This window comes from Podarcis gaigeae (assembly GCF_964106915.1).
Source record: "Podarcis gaigeae genome assembly, chromosome: 1".
Classification (NCBI taxonomy): Eukaryota; Metazoa; Chordata; class Lepidosauria; order Squamata; family Lacertidae; genus Podarcis; species Podarcis gaigeae.
In genome coordinates, this window is record NC_139678.1 from 58,290,531 (window position 1) to 58,312,824 (window position 22,294).

The 22,294-nt window shown below is 37.0% G+C and overlaps 1 protein-coding gene across 8 annotated transcripts in view; it reads left to right on the forward strand.

The window, feature by feature from the left end:
• Positions 1-22,294, forward strand: part of SHANK2 (SH3 and multiple ankyrin repeat domains 2) — a 338,288-nt gene that overhangs the window by 273,225 nt on the left and 42,769 nt on the right. For 5 of the 8 annotated variants that reach the window (XM_083748814.1, XM_083748807.1, XM_083748812.1 and 2 more), the window contains 3 exons: positions 6,102-6,237; positions 9,434-9,514; positions 14,241-14,261. In XM_083748814.1, the coding sequence (XP_083604940.1) occupies positions 6,102-6,237; positions 9,434-9,514; positions 14,241-14,261 (238 nt within the window). The remainder of the gene's footprint in view (positions 1-6,101; positions 6,238-9,433; positions 9,515-14,240; positions 14,262-22,294) is intronic. The other 3 variants (XM_083748810.1, XM_083748811.1, XM_083748809.1) reach the window with 2 other exon arrangements.

Here is a 22,294-nt window from a genome sequence, read left to right on the forward strand (position 1 = left end):
TACAACATCTTTCAGTTCTTTTGACAGGCTTCCCTAGACTTCTTGTTCTAATAAATAGTTGCTGAAGTATATTATTTAGCAAAGTTGCAATGGGCTAGAGCCATCTGTTTCAGTTGATATTTAATCCCTTCCCAACCCTGCCACAGCAGTTAGTCCTCTTGCCTAAATAGTCAATATAGTTGTCAATGCTACGGGCATGTTATAGTGTTCTCTGCCACATAGAAAACAATTAACTTCTTTCATTGTTGTGCTGACATGCAGTGCTGCAGGGCTGGGCAAACTTCTTTCGAGGTTCACATTCTCTCAGGCATTAATTTGTCAGGGGCTTCATACTGACATTGACTGAGGCTGGAGCCAAAAATGGTGACATCACAGCCAAACACCAGTGGGACCATCAACACATTTTTTTTCTGTTTCAGCCACTTCTTTCTCTTTGTGCCACCCCTTTTCTTTCTCTCAGTTCTGTTCCTTCAATTTTCTTCTCATTGCCACCCACATGAAATTAGGTCAATTGTCTGTAGAGAATGGAATTCATAGGTAGCATTCAAGGTTCTGTTCACATTCATTTGACAATATACAGTCAGCCCTAATACTACACAGCACTGGCTTGAGATGTATACTTTTCTTGGATGCCTCGGGGATCTGATTTACAGGTTTAAGCACTGTGAACTCTATGGCCTCAGGGCTCTTTCTCATTTACAGTGTGAATTTTGAAGGATAGCTGTGTTTCCGTTCTTATATTGGTTTGGGGAAGGATGAATTACATGTTCATGTTGTTGTTGTTTAGTCATGTCCAACTCTTCGTGACCCCATGGACCAGAGCACACCAGGCACTCCTGTCATCCACTGCCTCCTGCAGTTTGGTCAAATTCATGTTTGTAGCTTCGAGAACACTGTTCCACTGTATTGGAGTACCACAATATATCCAAAACAATGGGAGAAATTGGAAGGATCTCAAAAGAGAAGGCAGACAGGGACTGGAAGGTGTTTAAAAGATATTTGCAAAATCATATTGAAAAATCAGAACTCCTATTAGAATAAACAAGTTCCGTTTCAAATACTGAAATACTAAATAAGATTGATAACAATGTGTAATAGAAAAAGAAGTATGAAATTAGATTAAAGGTGTGTGAAACAAAGTAATAGAAGTGGAAAGAAATTGCAATTGAGTAGATTGTAAGTCTAACACAAAGGTGGGGTGAGGGGTGGTGGATGGTGATGGGAAAAGGAATTATTTGTGGGATTGAGTGTAACTATGTTTGAACACTTTTAAGGATTGTATGAAATGTATGTTTGTATGCTTGTATATTTGTAATATATGTGTATTAATGATGAATTATTTTAACAATAAAAACTTATTATTATTTTTAAAAAATTAAAAATTCTTCGGCGATCAGCCTTCTTTATGGTCCAGCTTTCACCTGGAGCAGGAACCAGCAAGCCACTCCAGTATCCCTGCCAAGAAAACCCCATGAATTACATAGATTTGCATTAAAATGTGAACAAATTTCTCCCCTATTCCTAGGGGAGAATTAGTCTTGCCCAGATCACTATGATGATGGTGATGATTGCCTACCCTTCATCTGCAAGTTCCAGGGCTGCTGCTGTTGGCATTGTTGAGAGACAATAGAGTGTGCCTCCAGGGGTGAAGTCAAGCCATTGCATTAGCAGCACCAAAGTGACTTCCTTGGGGCGCAAGCCTGGGCATTGTGTATTCTGTCCTGGGCTGCCCAGACAGTAAGATTCCCATCTTGACCTCGCTGATGTGATCCAAAAGAATGTAGAACAATATGTTTGGCACCAGCTTTGCTGCAGGAGTTGCTGGAAGGAGACATACAAGATATCATCCAACTGTCTTAGGGACTCCACTCCGGATCTGTGTAGGGTTTAATCCTGAGACTTTTCTTCTGAAGATATCCCATAGCAGCAGAAGTTTACAACTGGAGCTTCCCTTCTCCTAGATGCACTGCCTTCCCAGGTTGATGAGTCCCATCTGCACCTCACTTCCCTCTCCACACATGCTGAAGCCATCTTCCTGGCTGTTGAACCTACTTATTCGTCTCACCCACTCAATTCCCCAGAGCCTGTCTTCACATGCAGGGGCAAATGCCTAACTCACCAAGGGTTTGAGGCCCAAAAGCTATCCTCACCTGGTTTAGCCAGCCAGTTCAAGCTGTTTCCTGGCGTGTGGGTGCTGTTTAACAGGTCTGTGTGGGTGAAGTTGTGCTGACCCTGAAAGTAGGAAAGTGTGCAGTGCACACCCAAACACACCAATGCCAGCATGTCCTGCCATATCCAGGGCTAAGGGCAATGTTCACCCATCCCACCCATCCTTCATATCAGGGAGAAGGAGCAAGATGATTTCAAGCATGGCAGAACTAGGCAGCTTTGTCTCACTGCCTGGAACAGGAATGCATTTCTGCTTCAACACCAGAAATAGCTGTAACACTTTTAAGTAGGGGTTGATATATAGGATCAAGCTCATCAAAGATTAACATTAGTGTTGCCTGTTAAATTAATCTTAGTTTTTCATAAAGAACCAAAGACAGATGTGTATATGTAACTGTTTTGCAAAGCTGGTAATAAGGTAATATTTTTCATAAAAGTGTTTATATTTCTTTGACAGGTTTGTGAATCTTTTATGTGTAGAGGCCAATGTATGTACAAATTTGAGGCAGCTGATAAAAATGTGTAAAATGAAAGTAGGATGAAGATTAGTGAATTTTCCCAAACTTTTTGACAGGTTTGTGAATCGTCAGTGTGTAGAGGCAGATAGATAGATAGATAGATAGATAGATAGATAGATAGATGATAGATATAGATGATAGATAGATGATTGATAGATAGATGATAGATATAGATAGATAGATAGATAGATAGATAGATAGATAGATAGATAGATAGATGATAGATGATAGATAGATAGATGATAGATAGATAGATAGATAGATAGATAGATAGATAGATGATAGATAGATAGATAGATAGATAGATAGATAGATAGATAGATAGATATAGATAGATGATAGATAGATAGATAGATAGATAGATAGATAGATAGATAGATAGATGATAGATAGATAGATGATAGATAGATAGATAGATGATAGATAGATAGATGATAGATAGATGATAGATAGATAGATGATAGATAGATGATAGATAGATATGAAAGGGTGTGTGTGAGAGAGAGAAAGAGAGAGAGAGAGAGAGAGAGAGAGAGAGAGAGAGAGAATAGCACAATCTACCAGTTATATCATATGTATGTGAAATCTAGTGCTAGAATGAAAAATTCTCTTCTAACCTTCATGTATAGTATAGTGGTACCTCAGTTTAAGAACAGCCGTTTACGATCTATTTGGTTTACAAACTCCGCAAAACCAGAAGTAGTATCCCGGTTTGCGAACTTTACCTCGGTCTAAGAATGGAAGCCAAACGATGGAAGGGCACTGGCGGCAGGAGACCTCATTAGGGAAAGAGCGCCTCGGTTTAAGAACAGTTTTGGTTTAAGAACGGACTTCCGGAATGGATTAAGTTCGTAAACCGAGGTACCACCGTAGTTATAATAGCAATAAGAACATGAAATAATTGACAGACATGAGAAAACGCTTTGAACAATCTCTCTTGGAAGGGGCTTGCATTACATATTGGTGAAATTAGGAATTAGAGTTTTGATGATGGAGTATACTTTTAGTTTTTGAACAGAAATTATATGTTGCTTCCTTTCAGATGGACAGGACAACTATATCAGTTTCTAAAGTAGCATAATCGTATAATAATTTTCCTTCTTATTTGAACAATTTGCAGAAACTAAGTGAGGGTGGCCTTTACTAAATCCTGGTTGAATTTGTTATCATCAGCTGTTTTAGAATGAAGTCTCAAAAAAAATCTGAATGTACCAGTTCTTGTAGTTTTAACTGAATTGATTTACATTGTACATATTATTTTATACAGTATTGCCTACTTATAACACTTCGAAAAAACAGATGTAACATATTGAGAAGAACACATTGGGACAATACATAGCTTCATGCTATCGATGTTGCCTTATGTTGCTTTCATAGTTAAACTTTTGTTATGGAATGGTCTTATGACTAGATAAAAAAATAACAAATTGGATCAGACTGGTTTGACGCTAATAAGTGAGGGATGCTAATTTGTAATATTAACCACCCTGGTTCTGCAGCTTCGTTGGGACGCAGGTGGCGCTGTGGGTTAAAGCCTCAGCACCTAGGACTTGCCGATCGAAAGGTCGGCGGTTCGAATCCCTGCGGCGGGGTGCGCTCCCGCTGCTCGGTCCCAGCACCTGCCAACCTAGCAGTTCGAAAGCACCTCCGGGTGCAAGTAGATAAATAGGGACCGCTTACCAGCGGGAAGGTAAACGGCGTTTCCGTGTGCGGCTCTGGCTCGCCAGAGAAGCGATGTCACGCTGCGTACCATGCACCTAACGGGTTTTTTATTTTAAACAGTTCTGGTATTTTTTGTTATAAAGAAATTGGTGCAGAAAGATTTTTTTAAAAAATAGGACTTCCCTTAAAAACCAAATAAGAGGGCACCGATCTCAGGTGCTTGTTAGCCAACTTCCCCTGCTTCTTGAGCTTCCACTAAAGCCATGGAATGGACTTGTCAAGTAACTGCTTCCATGGGGCTTTGTCAGATAAGGAACAAAGGAGCTACAGAGAACTATAACCTCAACCCTACACCCACCAAAATTGTAAAGAAATTCTAGAGTGATAGCAAATGGGAAGGAAAAATAGTAGCCTCTTTCACAATGGAAGAAACTTTTGAGAAATTGAAAGACAAGTTTCAGCATAGTACAACCCTATTGTATACTGCTGCTGCTATCTTTTTCTTTGACATTTATAATGTTTATCTTTGGGCTTATAGTCTTTATGTTCCTGTGCCATATTGTCACTTCCCTCTTCTCTTGAGATGCTTGTTTAGGACCAAACCATAGAAGATTGGGTCTCTTTTAGAAAGCAGTCTTAGCTAGTAGTGGCCAAAGCAGGGGTGAGTTGGATAAAGACTGTGGTACTGGGAGAGAAAAGATTTATCTCTTTTCCCATGTCACTTGCTTAATCTAAATCACCAAACTGGTATTGACTTCTTAAGGAAATCAGCTATGTACCCATATGCTTTCCGTAATGTGGCACTAGCAATTGCAGAGAGGAAAAGGATATTTACATCAGGAAACTCCTTGTGATTGGAACCCATAATAAAGATGGCCATCCATAGTTTTCTTGGAGATCACACCCCAGAGGCCTCCAATGTGGAACTCTTCCTCCACACCACCACCACCTGCCTGACTACACTAAAAGATTTAATGATTTTTGTTTTGTCATTTTTTCTGACTTTAAGAAGTTTAAGTTATGTAAGTTGCTTAGAGATTCTTTACGTAGCAAGTGACTAATGAATTTAAATAACAATAATATTTTATGAAAATAAAGTACAGACCTTCTGAAGTGTACTTAAGTACTTGTGGGGAAAAAATCCAATGTGGTTCCTGTGCAGATTTGTGTCAAGAAGCAAATTTTGGTCAAATACACTTTATATTTAATTACACTCACAGCTGTCTGGGTACGTGTTAAAAGGCTGTCATGATTATGGTTTGGCTTCCCGGTGTGTTTACAAATCATGCAAGCAATAGATGTTTCTGGGGGCTGGAAGTTGCCATTATGGTTTATAAGTGTGACAGGGATATAAAGAAAAGGAGTCAAATTAAACTAATATCAATATATAGTATCTTTTGGTCTGTTGTACCTTATTTCCACTGCAGTGGAAAAATATTGATTCAATTCTCCATCTATAAGTGGAGTTCAATTCTCCATCTCTAAGTGCTTCCAAAATGTTAATTTGTGACAAGAATAATCAGATATGTGTTTAGGGGATTTTTATTGCTGGATTGGTGCTAGCCAAATAATAATAATTCTGAAACAGGAATATCTGCAGATTAGCTAGGGAGCTGCTGATTAGGTCAAAATCAAATTCTTTGAACACTCTTCAAAACCTTATAGATATTGTTTTACTTTATCTTTTATAATCAAGTATTATTTTCCACATGTTTTAGTATAACTCTGTCCTTTCTTTCTCTCCCCCTGCAGGTTAATAATGAAAATGTAGTTAAAGTTGGCCATAGGCAAGTGGTGAACATGATTCGGCAAGGAGGCAATCATTTAGTTCTTAAAGTTGTCACAGTAACCAGGAATCTTGATCCAGATGACACAGCCAGAAAGAAAGGTATATTCTTTTCATAGTTTGAACTGTTTATCGCATTTCCTTTAATTGAGAGAACAATGCAAATGAGAAATTATTTAGAAATATGTAACCCTCCATTAATAGAAAAAATACTGTATCACAGCAGTTTTGAAATAAAATATATTCCAAGAAAAACATTTTTAAAATAGCTGGAGGAAGGTCCCATCTAAGTGTTCTGAAAAATGTCCTTATTGAGAAGTTTTCTTTTGCAGTAAAACAAGAAAAGAACTGACGAGGGACAACAAAAACCCACAACATAAAATGCATAAATCGACAAGAATGGTGTGTAGGGTCTAATTGATCCCAGAGTTTTTTTAAAAACACAAAGCAACATATAATCTATTTATTTGTTTATTTATTTATTTATTTATTTGATAGATTTATATTTCATCCTTCCTCCAAAATGGAGCAAAGGAATCTTGTGTTGTTAGCATACATATAACCTCATTATAAATTGTTACGTGAGTATAACAATGCAGTTTACTGTGAATTGCAAATGACTTTTACTTGAGCAGCTTATGCACAATTGCCACATTTACAACACCATGAATATGGGAGGCAGAATATTTACATAAAGCACATTGTTGCTGTGATTTTCTGCCATTGTGTCAATCACAGATATCATGCCTTCACCTTTTCCTGGTGTCAGCATAGGCAGGCTCTACCAATTTTGGATCTGCCGCCCACTTGATATCCCAGGCAGGTTGGCTATGTGTCTATGCTCAGCTCAGAGTTTGATCAACTCCAGATACAGGTATACCAGGAAAATAATATTTTGGGATGTTCACTCCATTGTGGTTTGCCTACCTTCCAAGCAAATATAGGCATTTAAACAGACACTATCAGGTCACAGTTGTGCATACCAGCTTTAGTTTTATTATAAGAAAGAATGACCTCAGACTTGTATTTGTGGACTAAGATTGCTGCATTCTTATGCACTGAAGAAAGGAAAATCACTGTCCTTCCATTCCTTAGCACATAATATGTAAGTGCAAAAACAAAAAATGCTGCTGTTGACACTTCTGAATTTGTGGGAAAGGAACTCTGGGGGGATTTCTGGTTGCTTGTTTTTTCAATGTTGTTGCCATAGTCAGGTTTTTTCCTGCTTATTGGTGAAAAGGTTGTTATATTCTGTCCAGAAGACTGTAAATAGGTTGCTCGTTTGTCAACCGCTGTCTGACCTGGAATTTGAGCTCCTGATCGCAGAGATGCCCAAGGCAGCTCTCAACAACATATTTTTCAAATATCTTCATGTAAACAGATAAAATCTAAAGTTTCTCTATGGAGATTTGCCATTAAGTCTGCCCACCTGCAGAGGGGGAGGTACAGGTTGTTTGCAATTTTAAAGATGTAATTGAGATGAAAATGACCCCCAAAGCAGAATAAATAAGTATTGTTCAAATGAAGTCTACAAGTAGCTATGAGGAAAACAATAGTTTGGCTGGGTAAACAAGGACCTTCTCACTGATAAAAATGTTCAATATACAGTATTAAGGTTTGAAAATTAGTTTTATTAGCCTTTTGGGTATTATTGACCTCTAATATAATTTGTAGTGATACTGAGGAAAGTGAGTAATTTGATATAAAAATAGACTTTTTTCATCTATTTTCCTTTTCACAGGAAATTGAAATAAAAGGTTCTAAGTTAAGTATATGTAGCCATGACAAGAACCTAATAAATTAAGCAGCATTTTGTGAGGTCATTTTGACCCCTAGCACCTAATGTGCATGGTTTTTCAGTTTTTTAGTCATTCCAGTGGGGTGGAGTGACTTGGAACACCACATACCAGTTCAAACCTCATAATAGTTGAAGAATACATAGAACCTGGAATTGTGAAAGACTTGCACATAAGTTTTATTTTTATTTTCAGCACAGTTGGAGTACATATGACCTCAATTATTGATGGAAGGTTAAGTTCAATTTGCACAATTTGAGCTTCATCCCACAAGTTAATATGTGTTGTATTATTTTATGGAAGAGTTAATTTCCAAAGTTGAAAAAATACTCTTTTTTAATAGACATCAATTGACATGAGAACTACGGTAGTTCCTTCTGGTGCAGTTCTGCACTTTTGGAAAATGTGCATGAATAGCCCAACCATGTGGGCGGGGCTTGTTTAATGGGTCTTTCTTGATTTATTTGAATCCTATATACTATCTCTTATAACATGATCATTTCCTGCATATTCATTTGCCATGGTCCTGTGAAAAAGGGGTCAATAGCATAGTGCATTTACATATGAAGCTCATTTCCTTTTGAAATAACTTGGCCAAAAATATGTCTGCTTGGAGTTGCTCTCCATTATCTACTTCTAAAGCAGGGCATAAGTCAGTTGTACAGTTTGAATGCATGACCCATTAAGCTCAAACGGCTGCCAGTTTTATATATATGACTTTCAGTAACAAACATAGTAAGGGCTACTTGAGAGAAGCTGATTTGGTCAGGGTATCAAAAATTGGTATAATACACTTTGGATGTAACAACTTAAATATTTATCTCTGGTTGTAAGTTCTGGAGTATTTGACTGCTTTGAGCTCCACACAGCTAATGTATCATTGTATTGTAGGCTACAATGACTTACGTGTCTAACTCAAACTATCAATGAACACAGCTTCAATCATTTTCTTTTTAGTTCAGTTTACAATACAAAAATTGCGTATAGCCTATTGCTTTTCAAAGATTTAGAAGCATTATTATAAACTTTCACTTTCTATGGTTCTCCTGTTCACTGCTTGTGTCCAGTCATGATTTCTGGTCAAACCTACTTGTCAGTCAGATAACTTTCAGGTCATTTGCTGCTGTTGACATGAGCCGTTCATGTGAGGCTCTTTGAGTAATGTAGAAATGCAGAGCTTACAGACTTCTACAGTACTACGTCTCACTTGATAAACCTTTAAGCATATAAGATTCAATAGCATAAGCTTAGTTGTGAACGCGGCATGAATATCTCCTAAAATAAAATATATGTCAAAGAAATACTGTGGTGTCTTCCTTTCCTATGTGTGGAAACTGCTGTATACGTTGTTTCCAGAGATCAGTTAACTGATTAGCTACATAGAGAAACACATATTTTCATTTAATTAGTAGTGCATTTTTGTGTTGAATATGAATAATGCATATATGAGCATGCAGTGAGTGCTGTTTCTTATCATGTATGTCCTTCTGTTTAATGCAAAGCCCCACCACCTCCAAAACGGGCTCCAACCACTGCACTGACCTTGCGGTCTAAGTCAATGACCTCAGAACTTGAAGAGCTTGGTAAGAAAGTGTTTCTTAATGAGCATGCTGCAATAGCAGAGATGAAAAGGCAATGTTAAGACTGTTTGAAAGTGAACTGCACCCTGTACAGAACGTGGTATTGGAAAATAAATTACATGGGAATGTTGCTTTTCTGGAGATTCCCACGTGTGCATGATGAGCATGAGTGATTTTGTTGTGTTTAATTTTGTTTCCAGCTCTGCGACAGAATGTGTTTTATCATTTATGTGCATTGTTATTTTACACATTAATTTAAAGCTATAAGCATATTTTATTAGCTTGTTTTTCACCCCCTAAGAAATCAGTTTATCTAATATTGTTTTATTTTAAATTTCTGTGGCCTCTCATTAGTGGACAAAGGTAAGCTACTAGCTGTCGTTCTCTAAAAGCTGACCCAGAAACAAAGTGTTGTACCTGAAAGGAAACTATCTCTTATTGGTGTTCATTGCCCCCAATCCAGCAAAAGCAATTTGTTAGCTTAAAGCAGGTTTCGGCTCTCAGATGTTCCCTACCATAATTTTTATCTCTCCTCCTGGATTAGGGCCTTTATTTATTTATTTATTTATTTATTTATTTATTTATTTGATCCAGTGCAATCCTATGGATGTGTACTCAGAAGTAAATCCCATTGAGTTCAAGTGGGGCTTACTTGCAGGTGTGTGTCTATAGGATTGCAGCCTGAATTTGCATAAACAAGAACATTTCTTAATCTTTACTTCACCTATTTTTGTGCAGAAAAAATAGCGCTATAGTAGTAAAATCCATTTTTACAATATTTAGTTAAAATATTTCTGATATAAGGTCTTTTTTATTTAAAGAAAACAGTTCAGCATTTTCCTACCTTTTAGTAATCAAATATTTGTTACATAGAAAACACTTTAGATATCCTGATGTCTAGTGCTGGATCTAGACACATCAAAGAAGTGTTTCAGTTTAAAGCGTAAATTTAAACAGGGAAAACAGGTAGAGAAAAAAGGGACTCCACATCACCATCTGGTGGTACATATTGCACATACAATGCATATAAATCACTATTTCTTTACCAGTCTCGCTGAGTCCTAGGTAACATCGAGTTTGTTTATTTAACACCTTTAGAGGTATTAAGCTGAAACATTTTAAAATGGAAATTACAGAGGTTTCTCAAATGAAGAGCTTATTTTTTATATAATCTTCATTTAAATTTATTTCTTGATTGTGAATTATCAGCAATTTTATTCAGAAATATGCCCTCCTTTGTACTATTTCCTGCTTTAAATAACACAACAGACCAGTTGCAATTAATACTGTTTAGGTTTTGGAGGGATTAGGTGGGAAATAGGGGGCTATTTTATATGAGAGTTATTGGGTTTTTAATTTTTTTTTGCCAACCATAAAATTCCTGTTTCACTTGCTTTGAATATCATGAAGTTATCCTTTTAAACAATTTTTTGTATCATAGCACAGTCCTTGTTCATTCGCCAAGGAAAAATGGGAAAGGCTCCCTTATGAACCATAAAAATAATGATCTTGTTGGCTAACTACGGCATTTTTCTTCAATCTGGACATTGTAAGCTAACAAGAAGTTACACCTGAGCAGAGAGAGTAATCACCAGGGTGACCTATTTAAGCTATGAAAATGTGTACTACTCAGTGTAATTGACTTCCTCACAATGCTGCCTTTATAGGTCTTAGCATCCGACTCACGAACCATTTTGAGATTCAGGAAAAAGCTTTCTTTGGGCCACAACTGCACCTTCCTTCTGAGCTCCTTTCTTTTCCCCAATAAAATCACACAACTTCAAAGGAATGGCAGTTCTTCTCCGGCTGTAATTTGAAATCAACTGCCATCAAGGGAAGACTTGGCCTCCACCATGGGCTTGAGTGAATCACAGCAGCTCAGTCTCACTCGCTTGCATCAGAGGTCATCGTTGGGAGCCTGACAGCTACCTGCAAGAGAAAAGTTGCTTCTGTCAGGGGCTGAGCAAGTTCCACTCCCTTCCCTCAGAGGAGATGTTGCCTAGTAGGCAGTGGTGAAAAGGTGATGTCAGCAAAGATGAGATCAGGAAATGCCTGAATGATTAATCCTGGAACCATGTGGATATCGTGGTTGCTCACGATGTCCACAGGGGGCAATCACTGCGGCCCCTTTGCTCTCTGCCTTCATCCCCGGCTACCAGGCCGCACTCGCTTGCTGGAGAAATTCCCCATGGCCAGCAGTATCAGGGGGTGGTCTTCCTGCCAAGGAGGGCAAATTTGAATGGGAGCTGGAATGAAATAAGCTCAGCAGGAAGGTCTAGGTGTGCCCGTAGGAAAACTTGTGTTTTCTTATAGTTCTTGGTAGAATGCTAAGACCTATAAAAGCAGCTATGGAGGGAATCAATTGCTACACGTTTTAACACTCTAAACAGGTCAGCCTGATAATTACTCTGTCCAGGTGTAACTCTAGTTAGTTCACATTTTCTCTAAAGAAATACAAGAAAAGCTCTTGCCTTCTGGTTGCACATATTGGGTGTTTTATTTCTGAGAAGTCTATCACTGAAAGGATAGACATAAATAACCTTAAAGGAGTTGGCAATAAAGAAAATGTCTTCCTGACCAATATAATATAGAAACTTGAGGTTTCTTTGTCCTTCATAATGTTTATATTAAATGGTTATATAATTTTCTAGAAAATTAAGTACTTTGCTATGATGAAAAATTGTCTTAAGAGCTAGAGATATCCACACGAAACGTGATTCAAAGTCCATGAATGTATGAGTAGGAACTTCCTTATTTACTTCCATGACATAATTGTAAGCAAGATTTTCTGGAATTGTGTTGAAGAGAACAGGACACCCTTGATTATACAGGGAAAGAGCACACAATACTTAAAATACTCCTGCATGCCTACCAATGCTGCTAAATATGCAAAGGCTTTAGTCCTCTGCAAACTGTGGTAAATACCACTAATGTCATTTCTATGTTCCTCTGTGTAAACTTGCATAGGATAAGGCTGTAGATGTGATGGTGTCTTTTGAAAGACCACCTACCATTTATAAAAGTATGCAAACGTTCATGTTGCGCAGAATATGGAGTTGAAAATTACGTTTTAGTCATGGCAATAGTTTAAATTATTATTGTTGCTGCTGTTGTTACTGTTTATCGACATCCTTTCATCAGTGATGTCTAACAAAAATAGTTCAAGAAACTATATCTATTGTGCACATAAATGTTTTATTAACTAGTTTAAATGGCTTTAAAAATATTTTTTTATTTGCCAGTATATAAAAAAGATAGACTTACAAGAAGCTGCCATAAGAACATAGTACAAATATTTGTCCATATATCCAAAATTTCTACAATGACTCTCCATGGTTTCAGATGGGAATCTTGCCCAGTCCCATCTGGTGATGCCAGGGATTGAATTTGGAACATTCTGCATGGAAAGCATGTGCTCACTATTTATCATTGAAAGTGTATTTGTATTGTCCCTCTTCTTAATGGGTTCCTCTTCTTACTTTTCTCTGTACTCTCTCTTCTTAAACTGAACCAGCCTCCCCCCACTCCACTTTCACAGGGCCATTCATTCCCCTTGAAAGCAGTGGGGGGATGTTGGTGACTTTTATAGTGATGGGTGGGAAGCAATCAAAGAACTTTGGAGTCCATGTGGGTCTACACTTCAGTCATGAATACTTTATTTTTTTAACAATAGAAAAGCTTTGTTGCCACAGTAAATGACAACTGCCACCATTCCCCACCACCGCCCTCAATAACACCTGTAGGAATAATACTACATCATGACACAGCATAATTCTCAGGGGGCATTCTGTACTGAATTACAAAGGAGTGTCAATGCACTGCTCAGGGCAGCCACACTGCCACTTGAAACATTGGGAGAGTTTTTTAGGGTCCTTTACAAATATCCTCTCCCATCCCAGCCTGAAGATAAGCTCACTCCCACCCTAAAGTTCTTTGATTCTGATCTTCAGGGGCGGGTGTTATTCTTCCCCACCTTGAAAGCAACAATAGTCTGTGCTGAATGTCCAACACTACGATTTTCTTATTTGTGACCAATAATATTTCTTACCTTGTGGTATTCCAGTGGAATTTTTCTTTTCTTTTCTTTGAACACATGATAGTGCCCTCCTTCTTGTGAATGAATTGTTTTGTTTAAAAACTCCCCCTCAGTTTTAAACCAGTTTTTCTATTCTATGTATTAAGGGGCTTCTATTTTGAAGGAAACAGCTCATTGGGTCAAGGAACTAATTTAGTGGTTCTGTGGAGCTCATGTTCAGCTTTGTGCCCCCTGTAATATTACACGGCTGCTTCCCAATTAGTGTTGCACAAGCTCTAATTCATGTCTGCCCCTCTTTAGAATCTGCACTAAGATTGTCAGGAACTAATGGCCTAAGAAATTGTCACAATTCTTTCCCCTTTGAATTCAAACTCTTAAAATATTCCCCGCCACCGCCCCTCCACAATCATGCTGATATTTTTTACAATCTAAATCATGCTGTTTAACGTTTGGGATGAGATCTTCCTTTTCGGCATAGCCATGGTATTCTGCCTTTTAGTTTGTATCTTTTGGAATTAGAGTTTAAACATAGCCTGTGCTAGTTTTGCTAATGCTTATGGTGATTTGAAAAAGAGAAAGCATAGTACTGAGTACGCTCAGTGTTGGTGCTTGAGACTCAAACAGGGATTTATCATTTTAGAATGACCTTCTCTTCACATTTTATTTACCATTCATTCCCTTTCTATTTTCAAGCTTCAGTACGGAAGAAGAAGGGTAAGGGGAAGCATTTTATCTCTTTTAATTTGTTTTTTCTCCCCTACACCTTTTCATATTAAAGGAGGATACATAGTTGTAAATGGTCCAGTTTGTCAGTCATAAAAATAACTTATTAATATGTTTTAGCTATTTAGATAATGAACTGAAATCACATAAAATAACCTAATTTCCTTCACATTTGAAATAGATGATCCCATTTCTTTCTTTTCTCTTGCCTCCTTCATCCCCACTCCCTCTCCCTTTATATGTTTAAGATCCCTTCCCAGTTGTTCCCCAGTCATTATTTCAAAGTTACTGTGCTAACTGGTGATCACTTAGGGCTATTTCATGCATGGCATGTCCCCAGGTAGGAAAAAAATATGTGCACACACGTCATGTTGTATGTCTGTTCTGCTGTGGTTACCTGTATTTGGAACCACCTGCTGCAGCTTCTGAACATGTGTAACCAAGGCAGAATAAACACTTGTGCCATTTTCATGCCCAACAGTGTATGTGGGTGTACACATATTTTTCTGCACTGAGTTTCCCTTCATGTTGGAAACTCATGAATGAAGCAGCCCTATGAAAAGCAGTGGCAAGTAACCGGAGTTTGGTGTAGTCCTGCATCACTTATTTCACTTGCCTGCTTAATAGCCAGTCGTTACTTACAAAACCACACTGCCTCTGTCTCAAAAATAGGCACCTCACACACACCTTGAGTCTTTACCTGGAGAACTGCTGCTCTGCATAATTTCAGGTTGAACTTAGCATCTTCCACACTGTCCCGTATGCATGGAATGCCCTCCCTGAACTGATCCATAAGGTCACGACTCTCCTCTCCTTTATCTCCTTGAGACCCACCTCTGCTGCAATGCCTACTGAGCCTATTGCACAACTTGCAATGACAGATTGCTAAGTGAAAGGACAGATGGGGATTGTTGACATTTTGTAGTAATACTAATTATAAATAAATATATGTATATAAAGGTTGCATATATTTAGCTGCATCCCTTTTCTTCCTTACCCTTTGTATGTCACCTGCTTTCCTCAAGGCAGGGAACTTTGTTTTTTTTGTATATATGATTGCCTAGCACACTGCTAATCCATAGAGGTAGAAGAAATTGAGGATAAGTCATGTGTAGATTAAAGAGTTGTGTGAAGCATTAACTTTACTTTGATGCTGTGTTACAGTGGTGAAGCAAAGTGGCTGGAGTTAAATTTACTTTTTTTTTTACCCTTTTCCCAGCTCTCTCGTTTCTCTTCCTTTTGTTGATCATATTAACAAGAGCTCCAAGTACACCTACAGCACTGCCACTCAAACCCTTCTACAGAAACCCATATAGAATAAAACCTCTTAACTAGTTGTGAGCCCAGTGACTTGTAACACTTTGTAGTGTAGATGGGTTCTCCAATAAGTATAATGTTTGCGTGTGTGTGTATGTGTGTGTGTGTTTGCTTGCTTTTGTTTCACTGAGGGGGAGGGTAAATGCCCTGAATATGGCTTTTGAAACCGTGCACATCCAGGTCCACTTCACGTGTTAGAACATTTAGTGTATATATGCAGTCCATACTCTAAAACTGACATCCACTTTGAACGATGTATACGTTGACACAAAAGTCATAACTTGTGCCAGGAAGTCAAGAATTTGTCTCTGCCACATATACACATACTTTAAAGCATATATGTTTCTTGTAAAGCAGACCTCACATGTGTAGAATTGCCTTTTTGCAAAGTTGCATTGTACTTTGCATGGCATTCTGTATAGGCAGGGGCTGTCCCAATAGCAGGCATAGGTCCATATGGATATATTTGGTGTTTCCTGTGAAATTGAAGACAATAAGGGAGCCCCTTCTTACTCTTAATCAGAGCCCCTTATTTACAATGGAGCCACTGGATCAGGGCCGTGGTTTAGCTATACAGTTACGAGATAGAATTCCTTGTAAGATTAAAATCAAATATTATGTCTTCTGCTACTTTTAACTTTACTTCTGAATGTTGCATAGTGTTGCTAAAAAAACCCAACTTCTCAATCTGTAATACATCTTTATAGCTTCCAGTTGTAGACTCACCTGCCAGTAAGCCCCATTTAACTCAATGGAGCTTACTTCTGAGTTGACTTTTACAGGATTGTACTGTTACATTGCTATTTTCCCTTTCATCATCCTTCTCAAACTCAGAACTAAGCCATTCAACTTTAAAATACACATTATTTCAACTTGGAAACTGGTCTTATTTCTTTTGGTTTACAATATTTTGAAAAATTAATACAAATTTGACCCAGAAAAATACACAGTTGAATGTATTAATAAATGAATTAATCTAAATTGTAGGAAATTTTTTGGAGTATCCACTGCTTAGCAAGGTGGCTAGTCAAACCATGAACTCCATGGGAAAAAAATATTAAAATTAGCAAAACAAATTACACAGAGACATTTTTGCATAATTCAGACAAAACTTTTGCACACCTTTTGTATCTCATAGAGTTTTAGAACAGTATATTATATAGCAATATATTTCCTCTGTATAATGTCTATGCATCCTTGCACCGATCCAGAGATCACATATACATGTATATGTATGTGTATGGTGTCTCCCAACCTTTTAAAGGATTTCTTCATTTTAGCGGATAGACTCAAACTAAGTGCGCCAATGATAGGACATATGGGGATAGGGCACCTCCATTGAAATGAACAATGAATTCCATTAACATGTCTTGGTGAAAACAAGATTTATCAGGGCATGTGATAATGCAATGCCCAACAAATCCCCACTGAATCAGACAAAAACATACCCAAACAACAAGCTATATGATGATTTCACCAGTACAAGCACAATATGACTAGAATTTTTAAATTAAAGAATTCCAGCCTATAAATTCATTTTTTTCAAAAATGAAACAGCAACAAAATAAACCAGCCTATCTATAGATTATTATTTTTTAAATAAATCATGAGGCAATGATGGTTTACATGACCAGATAGGTATGGAATTTGTAGGGGGAGCAGGTTTTGCATAGCTATTTTGGAACACTTTTCTAATTCATCAGTACCAAATTTTATCCTAGTGAATTTGGTGTATTAAGCAATGTCAGGTTTCCTTTGATCTTATTTGAGATTTTAAGCCTAGCTAGTTGGTTTTTCCCCCTGAACAGTTTCTAAACTGGATATTGTTCAATTCTCCATCTATAAGTGCTTCCAAAATGTTAATTCGTGACAAGAATAATCAGATATGTGTTTAGGGGATTTTTACTGCTGGATTGGTGCTAGCCAAATAATAATTCTGAAACAGGAATATTTTTGCCTTCCTCTATTTTTGTTGATCTTTTTCTTGGGAGTATAAATTTTAATTCTAGAAGAATATTAGAATATCGCCTGCAGAAACATTAGGTTGGGTCATAGTGCAATTTAATACGTGATGCAACTCACCTAACAAAACAATGTTTAATAGTGGTATCTTCTAAAAGAAACGTATCAGTGGCATTGATAATAAAAGCAATAATATTTATAGTACATGGTATAGTATCATTTTTTTCCAGAAAAAAAGTGTGAAATGATGGCATTTGAAACAATTAAGACATAAATTAAATCCAATACTTGAATTCCAAAATGTAATAGGGACCGAAAAGTGGCCTCATGTGAAAAGGCTACACACTGCGATTACAGGTATTTCAGCACTGTGGAATAGATCATAGGACTTTCACAACCAAGAAATAGTGAAAGCAGACATGATACCAGCTCTAAAGTGTTCACACCTTCAAATATGATGATAATCTCGGAAAGATGTTTTGGACAGAATTATTTAAGTCATCAGAAAGAAACCTAACCGTCAAAGATATGGATATTCCTGAAGTTACCAATCTAACATGGATCCTCTGAAGGATATTTGTGTAAGTATTAATTGCTGACACCAAATGAAAATCTGAGTTAATATTACTATTTCATGGTATGCAGTTTTAAGTTTTGTGGAGATGTGTTGAATGCACACTTAATCATTTTTAAATGGGGTGATCTTCTGTCTTCTCTTAGCAAATTTATTAAATAACTGTTCATTTATCCCAATGAGGTTAAGCCATATTTATTAGTATAGCAAGGGACCAGACTTCATTTGTTTTCTAATATGTATCAGTAAGAACGTTATCTGTTAAAGAGGTACAAAGGAGTTAGTGAGGAAAGAAATACAAGGGGTGAATTTTTAAGTTCTGTTCAGTACTTTCTGGGAGTTCTCAGAGATAATGAATCCACTTGCTGAATATTTCTGAAACATTCAGCATGATTTCATAATCAGGTGGTGAAAATTAGTAGTGCTTCTGAAAATGTTTGCAGTCCTTAATACATGAGGGCTTTTAAAGCTTCCATGTTGCCATTGTTCTTGCTGTCTATTATGAGCAGAATACTCATACAATTATAACTAGTCATGCATCCCCACATGTAAAGCACTTCATTGTCTTTCTTCACTAGAGAAAAGTAATTGAGGGTGACTTTGCCATCCCAGTGAGGAAAACATTGCAAGAGAAAATAAAGTGATGGAATCGTAAGTATTCAAGAGAATCATATTACTACGACCATTAGGTGTGAAATTTTTGAGCAAAACCCCTGGAAATTGTTGGCTGAAAGATGAGTAAGACTTTATTATATATTTTTAGACAGTTTGTTATTTAAGATTTTCAGAATTTAAAGGTTGCACACAGAACGCATTTTCAAAGCTTTTAATCTTTTTGTCTTTCAGGTGCTGTAATGCTGCCACTGTGACTTAAACTTCAGTATGCCTTATTTAAGGTACCAGAGAGGTGGACAGCATACTCTTCCTTTCTCTCATTCTTTCTTTCCTTTCTTCCTGATTTCCTTCCTTATTTTTTCAAGGCCTTTTCTTCCCATTCCACATTGTTTGTTTTTTCAGTTGTTAACAATGTCATGTTGACTCTTAATTAAAACTGTAAAATAAATTACTCTAGGCATCTTGTAGTTTGTTTTCATTTGCCTTGCTCAGTTCTACAAGCTGGCTCATGTGTTTGCAGAATTGCACCATAACTTACTATAATGTTTGGAAGATTGATTCCACATCTCCAAATTCCATCTCTTCGAATGCTGGCTCAAATCTAGCACATTTTGTTTCCACTTATTTTCTCAATTCTGAAAACCTTCCATGTTTTCAGAATGAAATAACTTTTTTTTTTAAAAATAAATACTGTGTTTCTAAAATAACTGTTGCTTCTGCAATGTAAAATATCTCCTGTGTTGTAAGATTACAAACATATGGAGCATCTATGCATACATTCACACATAATATTTTTTTCATCTGCATCTGGGGATTTGAGTTGTCATTCCATGTGATGGAGTAAGGTATAATCTAGCATTAGATAACAATGTTATCATGAGGTTATCTTATCCCTAGCAGCTGGTTGTTTGGAATGACTAATTTAGAATGACTTTTCCTTTGGTTCTTCATTCAATAGAAACCACATTACAGAAAGGAAGGATGAGATTGGGGGTCAGTATGTTCATAAAGTTTCCCAGTAGAATTAATTCAGCAGCAATATTAGTAAATATTCCCCAAAGGCAGATAGTCTAAAATTTGGCCAGCAAAGAATTAATGGATTCCTAGATACGATTCAAATGAATATCAAGTGATTCAACCTGTGTGGCTCTGTGTTCCCTAAGTCTTAAATATTTTTACTAAAAACTATTCTTGAAGTACGGCATATGTATCTAATATGACCCAGTCATTAGTTTCTGCCCATTGATTATAGCATAATTTATTAATTTATAAATATTATCTTTCATGCATTAGAGTGAAATCTGATTACTGAAGCACACATCATATTTTCCAGATACCTTTTTAATTTGCACCTCTTCCAGATAAGAGGTATATAGGTGTTAAGATGTTAGGTGACAGGATTTGTAAATCTGTTGCTTTCAAATTAATATTTGGTATTAGTTTCATATGCCATTTCCCCTACCCTGTACAATGATTCTATCCTGTACAATGTCTGATTTGAGGTGTGACAAGAAATGCAAGCATCTCCTCCCAGTTCTCGTAAACAGACTATACATTTTAGAAGCCCTCTTGCATAATCTGAAATAGTCAACCTCTTACGTTGGGCTGTACGGTTGCATACTTTACAATACACGGTCTTAATTTCATTCATCTTACAGTTTGGCTTGATTCAGACCTCACACCAAAGCATGCTTTGCATTAATTGTAGCTTAGAACCCAAACCATGGTTTGATCTTCCAAATGTAAAGACAAAGCATGAGTTAGAGCTGCTTGTTTGCTTTTGTTTGCTCTGCTACATCATGTCAGTTCCTTCCCATGTGGGGCAAATATAGGTAACTGCCTAGATCCAGTGCTCTCAGGGGCCCACACCTTTACACAGCACACATGAGTACAGGTCCTGTACATGGACAAATAGCAGGCCAATGGCTAGGCAGAAACCATGCATTCAGTCACTCTTTTGTGGCTCCAGGAAATGCAGGCATGGGGTAGGGGCATGCCTGCATTAAGAGAAAACTATTTCCAATAAACAATGACAGAAAAGTTATTATTTTCCCTCTCCCATGCGGGGTAGGGGGAGTATTGTTATTTTTACCCTACTTACTTTGCGTCTCATCCCATGTTGAATTCCAAGAATGTGAGGCAACCACATTCACCTATTTAAACTGCATTTGAGGCTTGCAAATCCTGAATCCAACTAATTCAATAATATTTACTTGCGTACAACCAAATATCGTTGTGAGTAATCCTATATAAATGGCATTATACCAAAGACCTTTACTTTTAATAGTGAAAGTTATTACTAGTGCGCACTCTGCTCTTTTCTGTTTCTTGGAGTGGGGGTTGAATGGGATAGAATTTCTTACTAAAATCTAGTATGTTGAAACTGTTTTATAAGGCCACGTGTTATATTTATAATGTATGAATAATAAAGGTGTGAAAAGAGAATATCAATTCTACATTTTGCTGTTACTAAAGCTATCTTATAGAGTAAGTGGTTAAGGTGTATGTCCTAGAAATGCTTTGTATAGAGTTCTAGATTCAAACTCAGGCACCTGTCTAAAAGCTTTATTTGATTTATTTTTTACATTTGTATCCAACCTTTCCTCCAAGGTAGAGTACATGATTCCTGCCCTTCCCTTCACAGCAGGCCTGTGACATAGGTTAGGTTGAGAAGCACTAACTGGCCCAAATATCACCCAGTGAGCTTCTTTCCTCTGTGGATATTTGAACCTGAGTCTTCCAGATTCTGCTCTGGTACTAACCACTACATCACACTAGCTTTTAGGTTGTCTTCCAGATGTTTTCTCAAGACATCCAATTGTGGTTTCTCTACCTCCTGGTTTAGTTGAATTTTACCTGTATAAAAATGTCATGGAAGTTAAACAATGTACTTTGTCCTGCATCGTGCACACCCTAGGAAAGACCTCCTATCATGCTAAACCATAATAGCAGAAACCATGGCTTGCAAGACCAGTTCATACCATGGTTTCTTATATGATTTGCTGGATAATCACAGGCTATGTGTTGTCAATTCAGGCATCACATCATGCTTTGATTTGTGTCTGAATTTGAGTCATTATGTCTGATTCCAGATTTAGATTATTTTATCTTGATACCATCAATTCATCTTTAGTAGCATTCTTTTCATAAATTACAGAATTTATATGTACAAAATATCAGACTCCCCTGAGATAACATTTTTATGTTATACATTTCACATATGGAGAGAATCTGTGTTTTGTGTCTTAAAATGTCATATAAAATAAGAATAATTCAATTGCATTCATTTTTGGCATCTGTAAAAAGCTTGCAAATGTTAAATAAATTAGCCACAAACTGAATATGGTATCAGTGGTTATTTCTTGTGAGCAAATGTAATTAACTGTCTGACCCGTAACTATTTTAAGTTTGCTTTATTAAACTTTGTTAACAAATAAAATTTATGTAATAATAAAAGAGGAAAATTGTTCTTTTTATAATCAAATAAGTTAATCTTACATACATTTCAAACAGCACTAACATTCCCCCCCTTGCTTTTCCCATTCATGACTATCCT